Source organism: Balaenoptera borealis, assembly GCF_965194805.1.
Source record: "Balaenoptera borealis genome assembly, chromosome: 4".
In the NCBI taxonomy this organism is placed as follows: Eukaryota; Metazoa; Chordata; class Mammalia; order Artiodactyla; family Balaenopteridae; genus Balaenoptera; species Balaenoptera borealis.
Genome location: NC_138861.1, coordinates 119,057,492 through 119,076,914, shown reverse-complemented (window position 1 = coordinate 119,076,914; position 19,423 = coordinate 119,057,492). Strand labels below are relative to the sequence as shown.

The window sequence follows — 19,423 nt, the reverse complement described above, 5'->3', positions numbered from 1 at the left end:
CACGTGAGCACCCCCTGTGCTGGCTGAGTGACGGCAGAACCTTGAGGTGGCAGAAGGGACATGGTAAGAAGCTGAGGTGTGAGGAGTCCAGACCACAGTGTGGCTTCCTGGGAAACAGCACCCAGACATGACCTCCAGCACCTCCAGGGTACTGAGGGCACCGCCAAGAGCAAAGTAAGAGTACTTCCCCTGTGGGGTCAGATTCCCCTCCGAATTTCACCTCCCAGGTGCCTAGTGATGGTGAAGGTTAAAGGGACTCCATCTGTTTAGAAAAGGACCACTGCTGGTAAGAGGAAAGTAGAAGATAAGAAAATGACTTTCAACTTACAACCAGATACATGGTTCAGTTGAAAATATATCAAAGTGACAGCATGTTTCAGTGAGAAAGACACCATTACGAGGTGGATCACCCACATACTATATTCTAAAACATTACATTACAAAAAAAACTCTGCCTTTCAAAGTAGGGCAAAATGCTTCATGCTGTCTTTGAGGTGTAATTAGGCATATTTGTTGATAGATAAACACAGAAGTGTTGGTTTGATCTTGGAGCAAAAGTGAGGCAAATGCCTCCATAAAACACAGAGAAAAGTTTTAATATTTAAAGCAGATTTTGAGGAAGCAAATATGCTTTCATCTCTCTGGAAGAGCTAGTATAAATGTTTTGTTTCAAAAATGACATTCTCAGGAGCAAGCATTTGTGAATGAAGTAATTGAAAACAATTACACTTGCTTTTCATCCAGTCCTATTAAGGCCTGTTTGCCTTTGAAGCAGACATGATAGTTACCCTTCCAGAAATGCGGTAGGTAAGGTAGGCAGGAGGATACATGACATTTTATAACCTTGGACCATGTCCCAAGTCTACTTCTGCAACAGGGAGAATCATTCTTTGTCAATCAACAAAGTATTGAGAAAAAACCATTTCAGACCATTCTTAAGTTTAAAAAAAAAAATGCATCATAATATCACTCAGCAAGGATGGACAAGGCGGTTAGAAACATTCCTTGTCACACAACAGCCCTGTTACTCAGTTCCCTTCTCCTGTCACAATTTTAGAACCTTAGGGAATTTTAAAGGTTTCCTAGCCCTGTGATTTTTACATCTACATCATCATCATCATCGTGATTATTATTATTTTAAACAATAAACCCTTTAACCAGAGATCCAGGATATAAATCCGTGTTGGCCTATGATTGCTCTGGCTGGGACTGTAGTGGGGGGGCTGTCCCAGGGCCACCTCAGAGGGAATCCAGGCGGGCCTGGGAACACAGTGACAGAGGCACGGGGGCCCAGGGTCAGGCTGATCCACAGAGCCAGAAAACAGAAGCTCCTCCCCTACTCCCCATGGCCCATCCCTTCCCACAGACCCTGCGGGAGAACTCCCAGACTAGCTGCACCCAGCCTGGGTCGGGACAGCTACCTCGTTCATACAGCCTGACTGCTTCCATGAGGTATGGCACCAGGAGACGGTTCACAATAAACCCGGGAGTATCCTGTCAGAGGAGAGAGAAAAACAGTAGACAAATGAATTTTCCATGAGCTTTATCTTTTGTAAAGTCACCAGATCACTCCTTCTCACCCTGGACTGTTACCCACATTTATGAAGCTATACATTTTCAAAATGTTTTAAGGTACCAAGACAGTCTCACTTCTATCTCACATGACAATTTATCCAACAATTATAGTACCCCAGAAGTCCCTACTGCACAGACCCTGAAATAAAGGCAGATAAGGCAGAGGGGTCACTAGAAAGAGCATGGCTTTGGGGGCAGGCAGATCTGGGCTCGAATTCTAATATTCTCTGACCTTACATCATTCTGAATCTCAGTTTCATCATCTGTGAAATGGGAATAGTAACTTCCACCTCACAGGCTGTGAAGATAAATCAGAACACATAAAATGCTGTGCATATAGCCCTCCCCTCAAATGGCAGTCTTTTTACTCCTCTTCTCTCCCACATCCCTTTCAGGAGTCTAGAAAAAGTAACACTCCATCTTGAACACTCCTCGTAGGAGCACGACCTCCCGGCTGCTCAGGATTTTCTCAGGTTCCAGCGCACAGCACAGGATGGTGGAGCTGGGGACAGGCGCCGGGGCAAACAAGCAGATCCTAACAGATCGATGGCCTTTCACAGCTCACTACCAAAGACTCTTTACCCTGATGACACCTTGTACTGCACATCCTTTCTTCATTTCCCCCTCATTAAAATGCTTAACCATCTCTCCTGGAGGCCTAGTATGGGATCTGGATTCTACCTACTGATCTCTTTTGGAAGCCTGTGGGGCAGGCTGGGTTGGTTGCCTTTTTGGTGGTATTTATGTGAAGTTGATTTCCACTAAGTAAATGGAGCCCACTCTTTTAACAAAAGGCTGTGATCCTCCTGCAGGAAGAAATCTGCACCCTGGCCCCAGGCCTTGTGTCCCGTTTCAAGCACACACTGGGCACTCCATAAACATCTGAATTAAAGACGCCCAGCCTCCTGCATTACTCTTTCAACTCACCTGACTGCACACCATAGCCACAGGATTTGTACCTCCTTTCACTCTGGACAAGCTGAAACCACCCCTACCCCATCTCCCAGGAATACAGAGATGCACAAAAGAGCTTTATCAGTTTAACCAAGACTATATTAATATAACAATGTTGATTTAATAACTAGGGCATGGAAGCAACTTAAATGTCCATCAACGGATGAATGGATAAAGAAGATATGGTACATATATACAATGGAATATTACTGTTAGAAAAAAAGAAAGGAATAATGCCATTTGCAGCAACATGGAGGGACCTAGAGAATCTCATACCGAGTGAAATAAGTCAGACAGAGAAAGACAAATATCATGATATCGCTTATATGTGAAATCTAAAAAAGTGGTACAAATGAACTTATTTATAAAACAGAAATAGAGTCACAAGTGTAGAAAACAAACTTATGGTTACCGGGGGAAAGTTGGGGGGGTTGATAAATTGGGAGACTGGGATTGACAAATACATACTACTATATATAAAATAGGTAATTAATAAGGACCTACTGTGTAGCACAGGGAACTCTTCTCAATACTCTGTAATGACCTATATGGGAAAAGAATCTAAAAAAGTGGATATAGGTATAACTGATATACTTTGCTGTACAGCGGAAGCTAATGCAACACTGTAAATCAACTATACTGTAATAAAAACTTTTTAAAAAACTAACTAGGGCGAACATGCTTTTCAACTTCAAAAGGTTTATTGTAGAAATTCAGGATGGGGTAGGGTATCTGAATACATGAAGCACACCATATACAAGGTTAGAAATCAGAAAGAAGCCTGGGAAAAATATTTTCTCCATATATAATAAATGGAGTTTTAAAATCATTTACATAAAGAGCTCATAGAACTCAATAAGGAAAACATGCTAAAACTCACAAAATATTTAACGAAATATTCATTAGAACAAAATAGCATGTTGCCAGTAAGATTATTGGCAAGAGGTTTTTTCCCCATTATAATATTCAATGCTGTTGAGGATGCAGAGTGATACTCTCATAATATTGGTAGAATGTAAAGAGACACAGCCCTTTAATTAAGCAATTTAATTTTATGTAATCATACACCTTACATTTTTCATACACATATATTTATTAAATATACTTTATTTACTGTATTTATTATATACCAGGTATTGTTTGTTCTAAGTACGTTACAAATATTAATTCATTTATTCCTCATAATAACCCTGTGAGACAAGTACTATTATTACCTCTACGTGAGGTAGAGGTAACTGAGGCACAGAGAGGTTAAGTGACTTGCCCAAGGTTACACAACTAATAAGTGCCAAAGCCAGGATGTGAACCCAGGCAGGCTGGCTCCAGAGTCCGTGGCCTTAACCTTTTCACACCACACTTTCCCTGTGAAGTCTTACTAGGAAGAAAGACACATTTTAGGCACGTTCATGCCATTCTTCTGTGTCAGGTGTTGGTAAGCTACAATCCTGCAGGCCAAATCCAGTTGTAAATAAAGTTTTAGTGGAACACAGCCACACTTCTCTGCTGGTATGGTCCATGCAGCAGAATCGAGTAGTGGCAACAGAGACCATAAGCCCTAAAATATTACTACCTGGCCCTTGACAGAAAAGTTTGCTGACCCTTGTTCTATGCGATTGCCTTCTGTCGTCTGGGTGCCTCAGCAAGAGCTTGAATAACTGACCCTGAAAGACGCCCCCAAAGCCCTAAGGTATCACCTAAGAAGAGAGTTCTGCAATGATGTAACAAGGGCAATTTTATGAGACCAGAGTTCCCAGGCCTGCATCTGCCATGGCCAGTCTGATGGAAGAACGAATCATCACTCTGCATGAATTAATGACTGTGCTGCTGAAGACCGTCCCTGGCTTGTTCCCGCACCTCCATTTTCATACCTGGCTTTTGATCTGCTGCAGGCTGATGTCCTTTCTAACACTATGACTACTTTCTGCCACAAACAAAGCATCAACCGGTAAGAAAAAGTGCAACCATACCCTCTGGTTATTAATGTGATTTTTTTTTTTAATCCAAAATATTTAAAACCATAAGACTAGACCAAAAAAAATGAGTGTTAAAAAATGAGATTCCCTAATATAACACTACAGACCTCCACCGGGGGGACTGGCATGTGGAAGACTATTGGGGCCCACATCGACAGATGACTGATTCAGATGATTCATGAACAATCTGAGTTTTCATGGGTTAATACAATACTGTGAGTTCAGACTTGAGACTATTTTAGAAAGCAAAACTATGGTATGAGAAGAACCACAATGGTATTTAAAAGATTATGGTCAATCAGCAATTCCACTCCTGGATATATATCCAAAAAAGCAAAAACACTAATTTGAAAACATACATGCACCCCAATATTCAGAGCAGCACTATTTACAATAACCATGACATGGAAACAACCCAAGTGCCCATAACAGACAACTGGCTTAAGCAGACATGATATATATACAATGGAATACGGCTCAGCCATAAAAAAGAATGAAATTTTGCCATTTGCAGCAACATGGATGGACTTGGAGGGCATTATGCTACGTGAAGTCAGACAGAGAAAGACAAATACTGTATGATATCACTTATATGTGGAATCTAAAAAATACAACAAACCAGTAAATAGAACAAAAAAGAAGCAGACTCACAGGAATAGAGAACAAACTAGTGGTTACCATGGGGTGGGGACAGGGAAATACAGGGGTGGGAGAATGGGAGATACAAACTACTGGGTATCAGGTAGGCTCAAGGATGTATTGTACAATACGGGGAATATAGCCAATATTTTGTAGTAACTGTAAATGGAAAGTAACCTTTTAAAATTGTATAAAAAATCTTTTTAAAAAATAAAAAAGATTATGGTCAAAAAAGTAGATAACATATTTATAAAAATTTGTAATGGAATTCTGTGACACAATTGTCCTTTCAGAAAAACAGCCAAGTCATGCAGAAGTGCAGTCCCTAAATCTGGGGGGAACTGAAGAGGAACTACAGCAAATGTAGAGACTGAAGGTAATCAAAACAAAGTAGGTGACAGCAGCTGGGGATAATTTTACATATAATACCAGGTATCTCAAGACAGGGGAAAAAGGCCGGAGGAAGCTTTCCACCCACCACACTTCTTACTGAAAAACAAAACAACACAAACAAAATCATAAGCAACATTCCACTGAGAAACAGCTTCGTTTTTTGCTACCTTGGTTGAGGTGGGCTCTACCTCTCTCACACCATTTCCCTAATCACCTGCAGTGTTCTTTCCAAAAGGGAAGCCCCAGTTTTCTGTTCGGGATTCATGTGCCACCAGGCTGTGCCTGACACACAGGGTTCTGGTTCCTCAGGGCCCAGAAGAAGCTGAAGCTGATGGGGTAACAAAAACCACTGATGGAAACACACTCACTCATCAAGAGACAAAAGTCAAGACCCAGAGAGAAATCCGAGTTTTCAATTGAGCTGAAGCCATGGCTCCATTTGGATTGCAGACTATCCACCTGATGGCCTTGAGCACGGCTTAGGAGTCCGGTTTCCCTGCTGGATGTAACTTGCTCATTACAGCCTGCGGACAGGCCTGCAGCAAAAGTAGCCCACGTCCCACATCATCCTACTATGGAAGAATCCTACCTGGAATAAATCAGATTCTGAGAAAAATCACCCTCTTACCAAGCTATCCATACTCTACCTTGCAAGCAACAGGATGCTTTCCCAGGGTTTTGCTGAAGTCTACCAGAGATTCAAAGGTCTTCTGGCTGGTCATTGGTGTTTTAATGACCTGGAAACGCAAAGCAGAGAAGAATTATAACCAGAAAGTCAGCAAACAATCTCAAAAGAACAGTTCAAGGAAACACTGATCAAATATTGCCACACAGGTGGCAAAAATAATTTTAGTTTCAGATTAGAAGGATTTCAGGCCAGAAACAAAACGTCCACTTTAAGATAGTGGACTACTGCAGAACACACAAAATCAAGGCTTAAAATATAAATGTGGGGACTTCCCTGGTGGCGCAGTGGTTAAGAATCCACCTGCCAAGGCAGGGGACACGGGTTCGAGCCCTGGTCCGGGAAGATCCCACATGCCACGGAGCAACTAAGCCCGTGTGCCACACAACTGCTGAGCCTGTGCTCTAGAGCCCGTGAGCCACAACGACTGAGCCCACGTGCTGCAACTGCTGAAGCCCACAGGCCTAGAGCTCATGCTCCGCAACAAGAGAAGCCACCGCAATGAGAAGCCCGTGCACCGCAACGAAGAGTAGCCCCTGCTCGCCGCAACTATAGAAAGCCCGTGCACAGCAATGAAGACCCAACGCAGCCAAAAATAATAAATAAATAAACAAAATAAATAAATTAAAAAAAAAACATATAAATGTGTGTGTGTGTGTGTGTGTGCGCGCGCAGGAGAGTTCTACAGGTTTTGTCACTGAGACAGACCTGGGTTCAAATACCAATCACACCACTTACTGGTTCTGTGACCCTGGGAATGTTTCTTGAAACTGAAATGACATTGAAATCACTCTACCTACCTCAAGGAGTTAAGGTGAGAATGGAAGTAGATTAGGAAGTAAAGCATTAAGGGCAGCTCCTACGAGGGCTGAAGTGCTCAGTAAATGCTGGCTTTTATTAGGGTTTTACTTGCTACTGTTAAGTATTTCAGGGAGGTAACTGGAAGTCTACTAGAGTGTAACAACTGCCCTTACGGTACTCTGCATGAAGTCACACCTTCTCTTAGCGTACAGATGAGAAGGAGCCTCAGGAACAGAGGTGCACTCAGGTCGCCCAGGTCCTGTGGACTCTGCGATGAGTAACCCCCCCATTTCTCTGCCCGCTCCCACACAGATGCCCCAAAGCCCAACAGCTCCCTTTGCCTCAGGACAGGTTCATCCCAGAGGAAGGCTTCCATAACCAGCGAACACCAGCCAATGGCTGGGGCCTGCCAGCTGCCAGGCGCCTCAGGAAGGCTCCTGGCCGTCCTGCTGACCTTCTCTATGAGGTGCACTGCCAGAGTATGACTGCTACCCCACTCACAGTGGGCTGCTGGGCTCTACAGAAGTCAGCACCAAGGGCCACACCTGGCAGTCCACTCTCAGGCGTTGTCAGCAATTAGATTTCAGCAAATGGAGAGAGACCCAGATGAATTTAAACTTAAAAAAATATAGAAATTAAATATATAATTTAAATGCCAGTTAAGGAACTTCAACCAGAGTCAAAGCTAACAGGCTTGGCTTCTACATCAGACCCTTTATATGAGCCTAGGCAAGTCAAATCAACCCTCCGTGCCTCACCTTTCTTATATGAAATTGGGATGGTGATATTTGACACATCCTCCCTCTTTTAAGAGGGCTATATGGTGTAATGAGCTAGTGTCTGTGCAGGATGAAAAACTCTATATAAATGAAGAGAATCATTATCATTCATGTTTTAATGTGATCACAGCTTGGGGTGTGGGGCTACGTTATGGCACTAAGGGAAGTAAATGAGTGGAAAGAGAAAAAAGCACCATGAAGATGGGGCTGAGGAATGGGATGAGATGGGCCAGAAACTGCTCTGCAGGTATCACAAATCAAACAGCAATACGAGAATTATTCAAGAGGAGGTATAAAATCACCTCCATCAGAACCGTATAGATTGAGCTAGGACAAGCGCTGCTAATTATGAAGTTTTAAAAAAATAATTTGTTGGCTTAAAGGAGTCAATACTATAGGTTTTTTTTTTTAACAGGAGGGATGCATATCTACTCATTCGTTCGACAAGTAGCAATGTGCTACATATATTCTGTTCCAACACAAGGTCTGAAAAAACATACATATACACATATAAATTGAGCCCAGCTCCAAGTAAAGAAGAGCCACTCAACTTACGGTTCATTGTGGTGCTTACCACCAGCAACACATACATGAATGCTCAAGTTAAAAATGAAAGTTGCATAAAGAAGAGCACTTTTGGAAAACACTTTCTAGAAAATGTTAACACTTGCCAAGCATTAACTGTTAACAATCAACGTGCCATATTTCTAAAGACACAGACGGACATTATGAGATAAATGCAGTTGAAAACAGTATTAAGAGTTTGAAGTAAATCTACAAAATGTGTCTTTATCTTTGAAACACATTATGTGCATGATATGGTAACCAAAAAAGTAACTAGTCCCTAAGTACTGAAATGCTGAAAATTCCACTCCACTTCCTTGCTCTTTTCTGCATAAGGAGAAATGCTGTTTCTTCTATTCCCTGTGCCCCTCCCTTTCATTCCTTAACTTCTTCAAAAACAGCCTTAGGGATTGGCAGTAAATTGGAAGAAACTAAGAAGCAATGTTAGTGGAACAGATAATTCCTATCGCAAGATGGGTCAGAGCTGTCCTTGAAAGAGAACTGTAAGAAAACGTAGTCACCCTTAAACTAGATGCTAATGCTTATGTTGTGGGGGGAGGGGACACGGGAGGGGAAGGGGCCTGGAGGAGAAGGCAGCAGTGGAGAAAAAGACCCCGACGCGCGCCCAGGGAGCCCCGGCCGGTCTCCGGAGGCCTACCTGGATCCACAGCCCCACGCTTCGCGCATGGCAGTAACTCCTCAGCCTCAGCACAAATGCTACTTTAATAGCAGCTGCTCCTCAGACCCTGTAATTAGCCCCCCTATTAAAGGCAAGTTGCCACATTTCAGGTGCAAATTATCTACAGTGACTCCATCTCCCTGGTACCTAAGACTCCAAGCAAGCAAGTAGAAGCAGCCCAAACAGGATCGCTGGCAGCCCTCCCTGGCCACTTTCCTCCACCTCCCAGGTTTGAGGTCGGGAGGTTCAAGGCTACTGGAAGCTGCTTTTTTATTTTTTTTTAACACCTTTATTGAGTATAATTGCTTTACAATGGTGTGCTAGTTTCTGCTGTATAACAAAGTGAATCAGCTATACATATACATATATCCCCATATCCCCTCTCTCTTGCGTCTCCCTCTCACCCTCCCTATCCCACCCCTCTAGGTGATCACAAAGCACTGAGCTGATCTCCCTGTGCTATGTGGCTGCTTCCCACTAGCTGCTTTAATAGCTCTGATCACAACACACGGGAGCTGTGCCTCCCCTGGTGACAATATCAAGGCCCTGTTACCTGGGGCTGAATTCACCCCGGGAACAGTGGTCAGGGTATATTACAGCGGCTCCTGTGGGAAACCAGGCTTCTAATAGAATTCCACATCCAGCCTAGACAAACTGACCTGGACAAGACAATATGAACATGGGTGGCTCTCCCCTCTGTGGTCTCATCAAGCTAGTGGTCTTTAGTGCGGCCTTCCCAGTCTGAGGCCTCTCTCTGCACTGCCCATCAGCTATGGCACAAACAAGTAAGTGACATTCCACAAAGTTAATAGCCCTCCTGGACATCACTGGTCAGAACACAGGGCTGCAAAAAAACCAAGCACAGGGGCCTTCCTAGATATTAGGTGCTGTTTCTTCCTTTGGCTCTGAAAGGAGAGTCTGGCCAGAGAAATCCAAGCACAAGGACAACCCTCCACCCTGCCACTAAAATCTATCCAGTGCAATCCCCAGTGGCAGGGAGGGTGCAACTCACAGAAGCAGGGCTGAGAGCTGGCAGAGCAAAAGCACGCACACACAAGCAGACACCCACTGACCTCCACAAGTTTCATCAGGGGCACTGGGTTGAAGAAATGGAGCCCGGCAAATCGGTCCTGTCTGGTGGTGGCATTGGCTATGCTTGTGATCTGCAAAGAGGAAGTGTTGCTGGCAAAGATTGTGTGTCTGTGGAGAGAAAGACAGTGGAGTATTGGAATGAGTCCCATCTTTGGAAGCAGTCAGGACTCCTCTCAGGTGCAACACACAAGGTGACTGCTTACCGCCCAGATCCTGTCCTTTCCTGGCCCTAGAGGAGGTCAGGGAAAAGACACAGCTTCACACAAGAGGCTGAAATCAAGTGACCTGTTTCATTTAAATTTTGAAATTTTAAATTCAAAAGTTACCTGTTCCAAAAGCCTACGCAGTCTTTACCGATCCTTCCTTAATTTTAGGGAGCAAAATTTCTCCTGGCTACTTGCATTATTTAACTCACACGGTATGTGAGAAACAAAAGGAGGCAACAACGTCGGTCACAAGATGAAACTCCAAGTGAACAAAGACTAAGGAAAAACAGGATGCATCACAGACACTCAAAAGAAGCAAAAAACTGTGAAGAAACACCTGAATCCTTAACAAGAAACATCTGACATAAACATGAACTACAATCTTTTCCCTTCAAGTGAAAAGCTTTACTTTTCCATTGACTGGGAATTAAAATGAAAACAGAAGAAAACCAACATGATCCAAAAGAAGTTTTAAGGTTACACTAGTAGACTTGGGGAAGGCAGGATACATGTATACACATGATAAATGTAGTTCAAGGCATTCTTATTATTATAAAATCTCCTTAAAAAAGCAGTACCATCTTCTTTTGAGTATATAAAATATTAAATTATTAATTTAAAAAATCCATACTGACTTAAACCCAATTTAATTTTTTAAGACCTCAATAAAGTGGGGTGCCAAAGGCATGACAGGCAAATATTTAAAGAGACAGGCAAGACTTACCGGCTTTCCTACAGCACCACCTCGTGGATAAATGTACACAAAACGGCCTAATGCTAACTACAACCACAAGGGCCTGGTCACAGCGCAGGGAGGGGAGTGGTTCCTTACGACCAGATTGGGGGGTTCCTGCTTGCTCAAAAGGCAATACTACAATCTGCCTGAAATCAGGGGCAAGTGGGAAGAAAGGAGAAGGGAAGGGAGAAGAAACTAGTAATTTGGGAAGAGGAGAGAAGAGTGAGGTGAAAGCAGCTGGTGTGCTAGATGGTGGCTACCAGAGGCTGAAGGAAGACCCTTTGTGTGCTCAGCCCAGGAAAGCACTTCACTTTTTTTTTTTTTTTTTTAATTTTTGTTGGGGTATAGTTGATTTACAATGTTGTGTTAGCTTCAGGTGCACAGCAAAGTAAATCAGTCATACATATATGTATACCCACTCTTTTTTAGATTCTTTTCCCATATAGGCCATTACAGAGTATTGAGTAGAGTTCCCTGTGCTATACAGTAGGTCCTTATTAGTTATCTACTTTATATATAGCAGTGTGTATGTGTCAGTCCCAATCTTCCAATTTATTCCTCCCCGCCCCTTACTCCCCCACCCCATAACCATAAGTGTATTTTTTACATCTGTAACTCTATTTCTGTTTTGTAGATAAGTTCATTTGTAGCCTTTTTTTAGATTCCATATATAAGTGATATCATATTTGTCTTTCTCTGTCTGACTTCACTCAGTATGACAATCTCTAGGTCCATCCATGTTGCTGCAAATGGCATTATCTCATCCTTTTTATGGCTGAGTAATATTCCATGGTATATATGTACCACATCATCTTTATCCATTCCTCTGTTGATGGGCATTTAGGTTGCTTCCATGTGCTGGCTATTGTGAATAGTGCTGCAATGAACATTGGGGTGCATGTATCTTTTTGAATTAAGGTTTCCTCTGGATATATGCCCAGGAGTGGGATTGCTGGATCATATGGTAGCTCTATTTTTAGTTTTTTAAGGAACCTCCATACTGTTCTCCATAGTGGCTGTATCAGTGTACATTCCCACCAACAATGTAGGAGGGTTCCCTTTTCCCCACACCCTCTTGAGCATTTATTGTTTGTGGATTTTTTTGATGATGGTCATTCTGACCTATGTGAGGTGATACCTCATTGTAGTTTTCATTTGCAATTCTCTAATAATCAGTGATGTTGAGCATCTTTTCATGTGCTTTTTAACCATCTGTATGTCTTCTTTGGAGAAATGTCTACTTAGATCTTCCACCCATTTTTTGACTGGGTTGGGTTTTTTTTGATATTGAGCTGCATGAACTGTCTGTATATTTTGGAGATTAATCCCTTGTCGGTTGCTTCATTTGCAAATATTTTTTCCCATTCTAAGTGTTGTCTTTTTGTTTTGTTTACGGTTTCCTTTGCTGTGCAAAAGCTGTTAAGTTTAATCAGGTCCCATTTGTTTATTTTCATTTTTATTTTCATTACTCTAGTAGGTGGATTGAAAAAGATCTTGCTGTGATTTATAGATCAATGGAACAAGATAGAAAGCCCAGAGATAAACCCACACACCTATGGTCAACTAATCTATGACAAAGGAGGCAAGGATATACAATGGAGAAAAGACAGTCTCTTTAATAAGTGGTGCTGGGAAAACTGGACAGCTACGTGTAAAAGAATGAAATTAGAACACACCCCAGCAATCCCACTACTGGGCATATATATACCCAGAGAAAACCACAATTCAAAAAGGCATGCACCCCAATGTTCACTGCAGCACTATTTACAATAGCCAAGTCATGGAAGCAACCTAAATGTCCATCGACAGATGAATGGATAAAGAAGATGTGGTACATACAGACAATGGAATATTACTCAGCCATAAAAAGGAATGAAACGGGGTCATCTGTAGAGACGTGGATGGACCTAGAGACTGTCATACAGAGTGAAGTAAGTCAGAAAGAGAAAAACAAATATCGTATATTAACACATATATGTGGAATCTAGAAAAATGGTACAGATGAACCAGTGTGCAAGGCAGAAATAGAGACACAGATGTAGAGAACAAACATATGGACACCAAGGGAGGAAAGCGGGAGTGGCAGGGGGGCAGTGGGATGAATTGGGAGATTGGGATTGACATGTATACACTAATATGTATAAAATAGATAACTAATAAGAACCTGCTGTATAAAAATAAATAAAATTCAAAAAAAAGAAAATTATAAAGAAAATCAATATAAAGCAAGATGCTATTTAAAAAAATAGATAACTAATAAGAACCTGCTGTATAAAAAAAAAAAAACCACAAAAAAAATAAAGCAGATTCTCAATCTAGTCCATTAAAAAAAATAAAATAAAAGCACAGAAAAATGACTGCAAAAAAAAAAAACCAATGAAATTAGAACACACCCTAACACCACACACAAAAATAAACTCCAAATGGATTAAAGACCTAAATGTAAGACTGGACACTATAAAACTCTTAGAGGAAAGCATAGGCAGAACACTCTCTGACATAAACAGCATTTCACTTTTACGGCACAAGAACACTGACCTTTCTCAAACAACTTCTCAGTTGGCCAACTTAAAGGCCAGCTAGAGGGGCTTCTCCTTTAAAAAAAAAAAGACTTTTTTTAAGGTTTAAAATTCTAGTTTTCAAAGTTTCTTGCTTTTTGGCCTGGGGAAAATAATATAAATTATCCCGTCACATACTATAAACCATCCCCCATCACAGAAGGCAAGGAGACCCTGTGCAGTAACAAGGAGTGGCTGACGTGCCCTGAAGCACAGCAGCAGGGTCTCCACAACCCAAGGCTGTGCTAGCAGGGGTTCCACACCCCCCTTAAGAAAGGGCTATCCCAAAGGCGAGGGTTACACACTCATCTTTGATGAGTGTGGCATCTTTTTATAGGACATTTGAAGGGCAACTCATCTGCAAAAAGGGGAAACAAAGGCACACTGGCTGGAGAGCACGTTTCGTTAAACAATGAAGTTACAGTCGGCCCTCAGGATCCACAGGTTCTGCCAACCCGGATCAAAAATATTCCAAAAAAAAATTCCAAAAAGTTCCAAAAAGCAAAACTTGGACTTGCTGTGTGATTTACATAGCATTTACAGTGATGTGGACCATTTTTTAAAAAGTCTTTACTGAATTTATTACAATATTGCTTCTGTTGTTCATGTTTTTTGGGGTTGTTTTTGGTCCGCAAGCCATGTGGGATCTTGGCTCCCCGACCAGGGATCGAACCTGCACCCCCTGCACTGGAAAGCAAAGTCTTAACCACTGGACCACCAGGGAAGTCTACATGGTATTTACATTGTATCAGACATTATAAGTAATCTAGAGATGATTTAAAGTATATGGGGGATTGCGCAGGTTACATGCAAATACTACACCACTTTATGTAAGGGACTCGAGCATCCTCAGATTTTGGTATTCACAGGGGGTCCTGGAACCAACCCTGACAGATACAGAAGGAAGACTGTACATCAGGGCCCAGTGCCGAGTGTCTCCAACCCAGGACACTCCCAGCACACATATTACCAGAAGGAGAAAGATGTCTCCTGCCGACAGACCTCCACCGCCACCTCTCCTAATCGGCCAGGCTGGCTCGGCTACTAACAGTGTCTCCCACTGCCTTCCTTCAACACAAACACGACGTATGTACATGTTATCTTCCACAAAAAAGCACACTCTCACGTTTTCCTTGAAACACTTGACTCTCTAGGACCATCTTTTGTTTTTCCCTTTCTGACATTCATGTACCAAAAAACTTTCCTCTTAAATGCACCAACAGAAAATCAACAGCACAAGCATGATGGTCACTGGAAACACCCCCAGGTATGAAGACTAGAGGGGATGGTGGACTGTGGTGGAGGAGAGCCCATGCTTTGTCAAAAGTGGGGAGCCAGGACTCAGCTGGGATGGGCCATGGGCCTTAGGGAAGCTTTTCATCTGCACGTCTTATACTGCAGCTAGGGAATTTGTGCTCTCTTCCAGGATGCAACTGTTTTATCAGGGCTTCCAAGTGGAACTTTATCACTAGAATATATTTTCGTCTCCCATTATAGGATCTAACTGCAAAACTAAGCAGTAAAGTATCTCAATCAAGCTGTTTTATCAATAAAAAAACACAACAACAACAATTCAGCAAACATTCAATAGAGGCGGTGATCTAAAATGAAAACAAGAGTGTGGAGGAGGATGGCTGGGGCCAGAAGCAAAGTCACATCTATGGCGTGCCTACTACGGGTCCTGTCACGTGTCACATCTGTTTTATGATATAAACTTAGGTGAAAGAGGCTAGTATAGTGCCTGACATACAGTAGCTCTCCGGAAATGTGAGCTGAGTTACACGAGTTTCCTAAACAACCCTGTGCAATAGGTAACACTACCCCCATTTCACGGACAGGGCAACTAGTCTTAGAGTTAGAACTGGGAAGGTCTTGGAAATTATTTACCCCTAACTCCTGAACTCAAATAACAGATGATAAAACTGAGGGTCGGGCTTCCCTGGTGGCGCAGTGGTTGGGGGTCTGCCTGCTAATGCAGGGGACACGGGTTCAAGCCCTGGTCTGGGAGGATCCCACATGCCGCGGAGCAACTACGCCCGTGAGCCACAATTACTGAGCCTGCGCGTCTGGAGCCTGTGCTCCGCAAGAGAGGCCACGATAGTGAGAGGCCCGCGCACCGCGATGAAGAATGGCCCCCGCTTGCCGCAACTAGAGAAAGCCCTCGCACAGAAACGAAGACCCAACACAGTCAAAAGTAAAAAAAAACAAAAAAAAAAACTGAGGGTCAGAGAGGGTTCATGACTGTCCAAGGTCAGAGAGGGAAGTGGGGGGGGGGGGCCTGGCACCAGGCCCCAGGCCACCTGACTTTCCCCTAACAGTCCTTCCCTTACTCGACGCTGACAAAAGAGGGTAGTCAGACCCGTCACTGTCACGAGGGAATGACCAACATTCCAATAAAGACCAACCTGCTTGACAATACTCCCTTTTCTGGGAGTGGGTGTTTTACTGACTCAGAGGGTTCCCCGCTGACTTGGGAGTCAACACCCCTACCAAGACAACCTTCTGTTTCTGTCAGATGGTGCTGCAGCCCCTAAATGCCCCTGTAAAGCACACGAGCATGCTGGTCAGCAGAGTGACACACAGGTGACAGAAAGACAGGCCTCTTCTCTTTGTCAGGGCAGGGCCTCTCCGGCCACCAGACCATAGAGCTCTAAGAGCTGACAATCCAGCAGGCTGGTATGCAAGTGTTTCTCTTTAGCCAGTGCTCACTGGTGGCTGCCTAAGAATTACTGTTGTCATATAATCTTATTTGACTTTGAGTCCCAACCAAGAAGGGTGAAGCGTGGCCAAGCAAACCACAAGAAGAGCATGAATGAATGCATCAGGTGTCAGAATCACCAAGAGCCACACGCAGAACTAGAGCTGCACATGTGCACAGCTTGCTGACACCGCACAGACAGTCCTGAGCCCGGCGGCCCTGTGCATGACTCGCATGAGGCTGGCTCCCCTCTCCCACCCTTTGCCAGGAAGCTGGGTAAGAACTCAGTGCTCCTTAATGGCTCCTAAGAGTGTTTTGATTTAACCCACAGAAAGCTCAAAGCAGGAGGGTCCTAGAAAACTGTGCAGACAGAGAAGCATTCCCTTCAGTTACGTCATGCTGTTGGTTCCACCCAAAAGAGGGGACACACCAAATTGCTCTGAGGTTGCTCAGCAGACATTTAAGGACATGTCCGAGTGCCTCCATCCTCTGGCCTGGGAGGGCCCATGACAAAGACGCTGCAAGAGATGAAGGCCTGTCCCTGGACGGACCCTTCATTTCACATGGGAAACTCCACCCTCATCTGGGGACAAGGATCAGATCAGGGCAGCCCGAGCCTCGGGAAGCAAACTGGGGGTGGGGGATGGAGAAAAAGGGAAGCAGTGTCAGCTCTTCTGGAAGCAGCTGTAGGGCAATAAAAAGTCTTAGTGTCAGAAGACTCCTTCCCAGGAGAAAAGCCCAGGTGCCCAGGAGGAAGCCCCCAGACCCAACCAGATCTCCCAGAGATCACGTACTCGGCAGCAAACTTGTCCAGCCTCTTGAAGAGCTCGCTCTTCACGGTCAGATTCTCTACGATGGCCTCCACCACCAGGTCTGTGCTGTGGACCACGGACGCTGCGTCCATGCTGGTCAGTATGCTGCTCAGGGTCTTCTCCATGAACTCATCGCCAGCCTAATGCAGTGGAGTGAGAAGGGAACAGTCACTGGGCTCACTGGAAAATGGTGTGTGATTTGCTGCTAAGGCGAGAGGAAAGAGGAGGGCGAGGATACCCCAGACACAACTTGAATGTGTCCTGAAATTCTGAGAAATACAACTCCCTACGTTTCTTCTTAGGGCAGACAGCATCTCAATATACTTCTGGACACCAGGGCAAGAATCAGCCTGTGAACAATCCCAACTGCTGGTCAGCACACTGTCATGTGTCAGTCATAACCTTTCAAGCTCGTAGTCAGCTCTGCTCCAGCAACTAAACTGTTTGTTCACAGCACCTGGCTTGGCCTGTTCTATCTGCTCTGAGTGAAGAGCCAGCCAGCCATGTACTGTTCCATGACGGGCTTCTTGGAAGCCTGCAATTTGTCTTCCAGAAAAGGGCAAAGGCTGAGCTCAGCCCCATCCATGAGTCTGAGAGGTGGTGCTGACTATCTCCCTCTAGTAGGAGGCAGGGGAGAGCTGAGTAAGGGCAGGAGCGAGGAGTCAGAAAGCTGAACTCAGCAGTCGCTCGTCAAATAATGATCGCCCGTCATGTGCCGGCAACGGGTGGTTCAAAAGCACGCCGGACACAGTCTCTGCTCTAAAAGAGCTCACAGTCCTGTCTTTTCCTCATTTGTGCCTCCACGTTTCCGCAAAGAGACCTCCGTTAGGGCAGAAACAGACAGTGCCCCTATCAGCTGCCATTTTACTTCAAAATGTAATTTGCCCATGAGGATTCAAAATGGTCACAATCAGCTAAAGGCATCCAAAGTCATCAAGAAGTAAGCAACTATCAGAGCTGTTCAACAGAAATATAATGCAAGACGATAGGTGATTTAAAATTTCTACTGGTTGCATTTTAACAAGCGAAAAGAAACAGGTAAAATTAATTTTATTTAACCTCAATATTTCCCATGGAATATTTAGTGATTATGTTATTATATTGGCCTACAGTTAGGCCTATTATACTGGCCTAAAGTTTCAATTCAAACAAATTGAAAAAGCAAGCAAAGGGCAGAACCCCCTCACAAATGTGAAGTGGTCAGAGGACTGGTCTTGAGGACACTGATGACAAGAAATTACCTTGGGGTTTTCTGCAAACTTCTTCTTGGCCACTTTCCGAAGGCTTTCCTCAATTCCCTTTCTAGATTTTGCCAGGATGTCCTCTGTTTGGTCCACCAACACTACTGTGTGGCCAGTTGCTGCAGCAACCTGGAGCAAAAAAAAAAAAAAAAAGCAAGAAAACATAAAAGTTAAAAAAGAAAACAGTAGATGGGAATTCCCTGGTGGTCCAGTGGTTAGGACTCGGCGCTTTCACCACTGGGGTGCAGGTTCAATCCCTGGTTGGGGAACTAAGATCCTGCAAGCCGTGTGGGCGTGGCTCAAAACAAAAACAAAGAAACAGTAAAGTTTCATATTCTACATGAACTCTAACACCCTTCTACTCAAAATACCGAGTAAACATAATAAGCCAACAGTAATTAAACACACACTTCTTACTTCTTCCCAGGCACTGCTCTAAACCCTTAACACGATGACAATTCTCAAAACAACCTTACAAGGTTAAGAAATGTGCCCACGGTCACACAATAGGTAGGCCGCAGAGCTGGGATCTGAATCAAGGTTCTGAAGGCCACACTGTAACCACTACCCTGGGCTGTGCTGTCCAACACAGAAGCCACTAGCCACACAACACTACTTAAATTAACTGAAACTAAGTAAAATTAAAAACTCAGCTCCTCAGTTGCATTAGTCCTATCCCAAGTGTTCAACAGCCCATTCACAGAACACCTGCTCCCTCCCCAACCACCTTTCTTCCTTAGAGCTGGCCCAGCTTGTGCAGATTGACCCGTGGCTCAGCTCCGCTGCAGTCCTTAAGTCAGCAATGGGTAAGACTTTAACAGTGGTGGCAAAAAGACTCATGTCCCCAAGGGCTAATTAGTGACAAGACTCCCATGAAAGTAGGTGTTGTCATCAACCGATTTAAAAGGAAAACTCCCCTCCCGTCCCCTTGCCCATCTTGGTTAAATCCTGAGGGTACGTTTAGTGAAGCTGCCCCAAGTTCGCATGGAGCCAGCCTAGTTTAGCCACAATCAATGACAAGTCAAGCCCTACCTACTT

General features: G+C 43.8%; 1 protein-coding gene across 2 annotated transcripts in view; it reads right to left on the bottom strand.

Annotated features, from left to right (window-relative positions):
- HADH (hydroxyacyl-CoA dehydrogenase) overlaps positions 1-19,423 on the bottom strand; it is a 48,563-nt gene that overhangs the window by 6,002 nt on the left and 23,138 nt on the right. For both annotated transcript variants that reach the window (XM_082389145.1, XM_082389146.1), the window contains exons 2-6: positions 18,386-18,514; positions 17,127-17,284; positions 10,116-10,242; positions 6,182-6,271; positions 1,422-1,494 (exon numbers count right to left, since the gene is read on the bottom strand). In XM_082389145.1, coding sequence (XP_082245271.1) covers positions 1,422-1,494; positions 6,182-6,271; positions 10,116-10,242; positions 17,127-17,284; positions 18,386-18,514 — 577 coding nt within the window. The remainder of the gene's footprint in view (positions 1-1,421; positions 1,495-6,181; positions 6,272-10,115; positions 10,243-17,126; positions 17,285-18,385; positions 18,515-19,423) is intronic.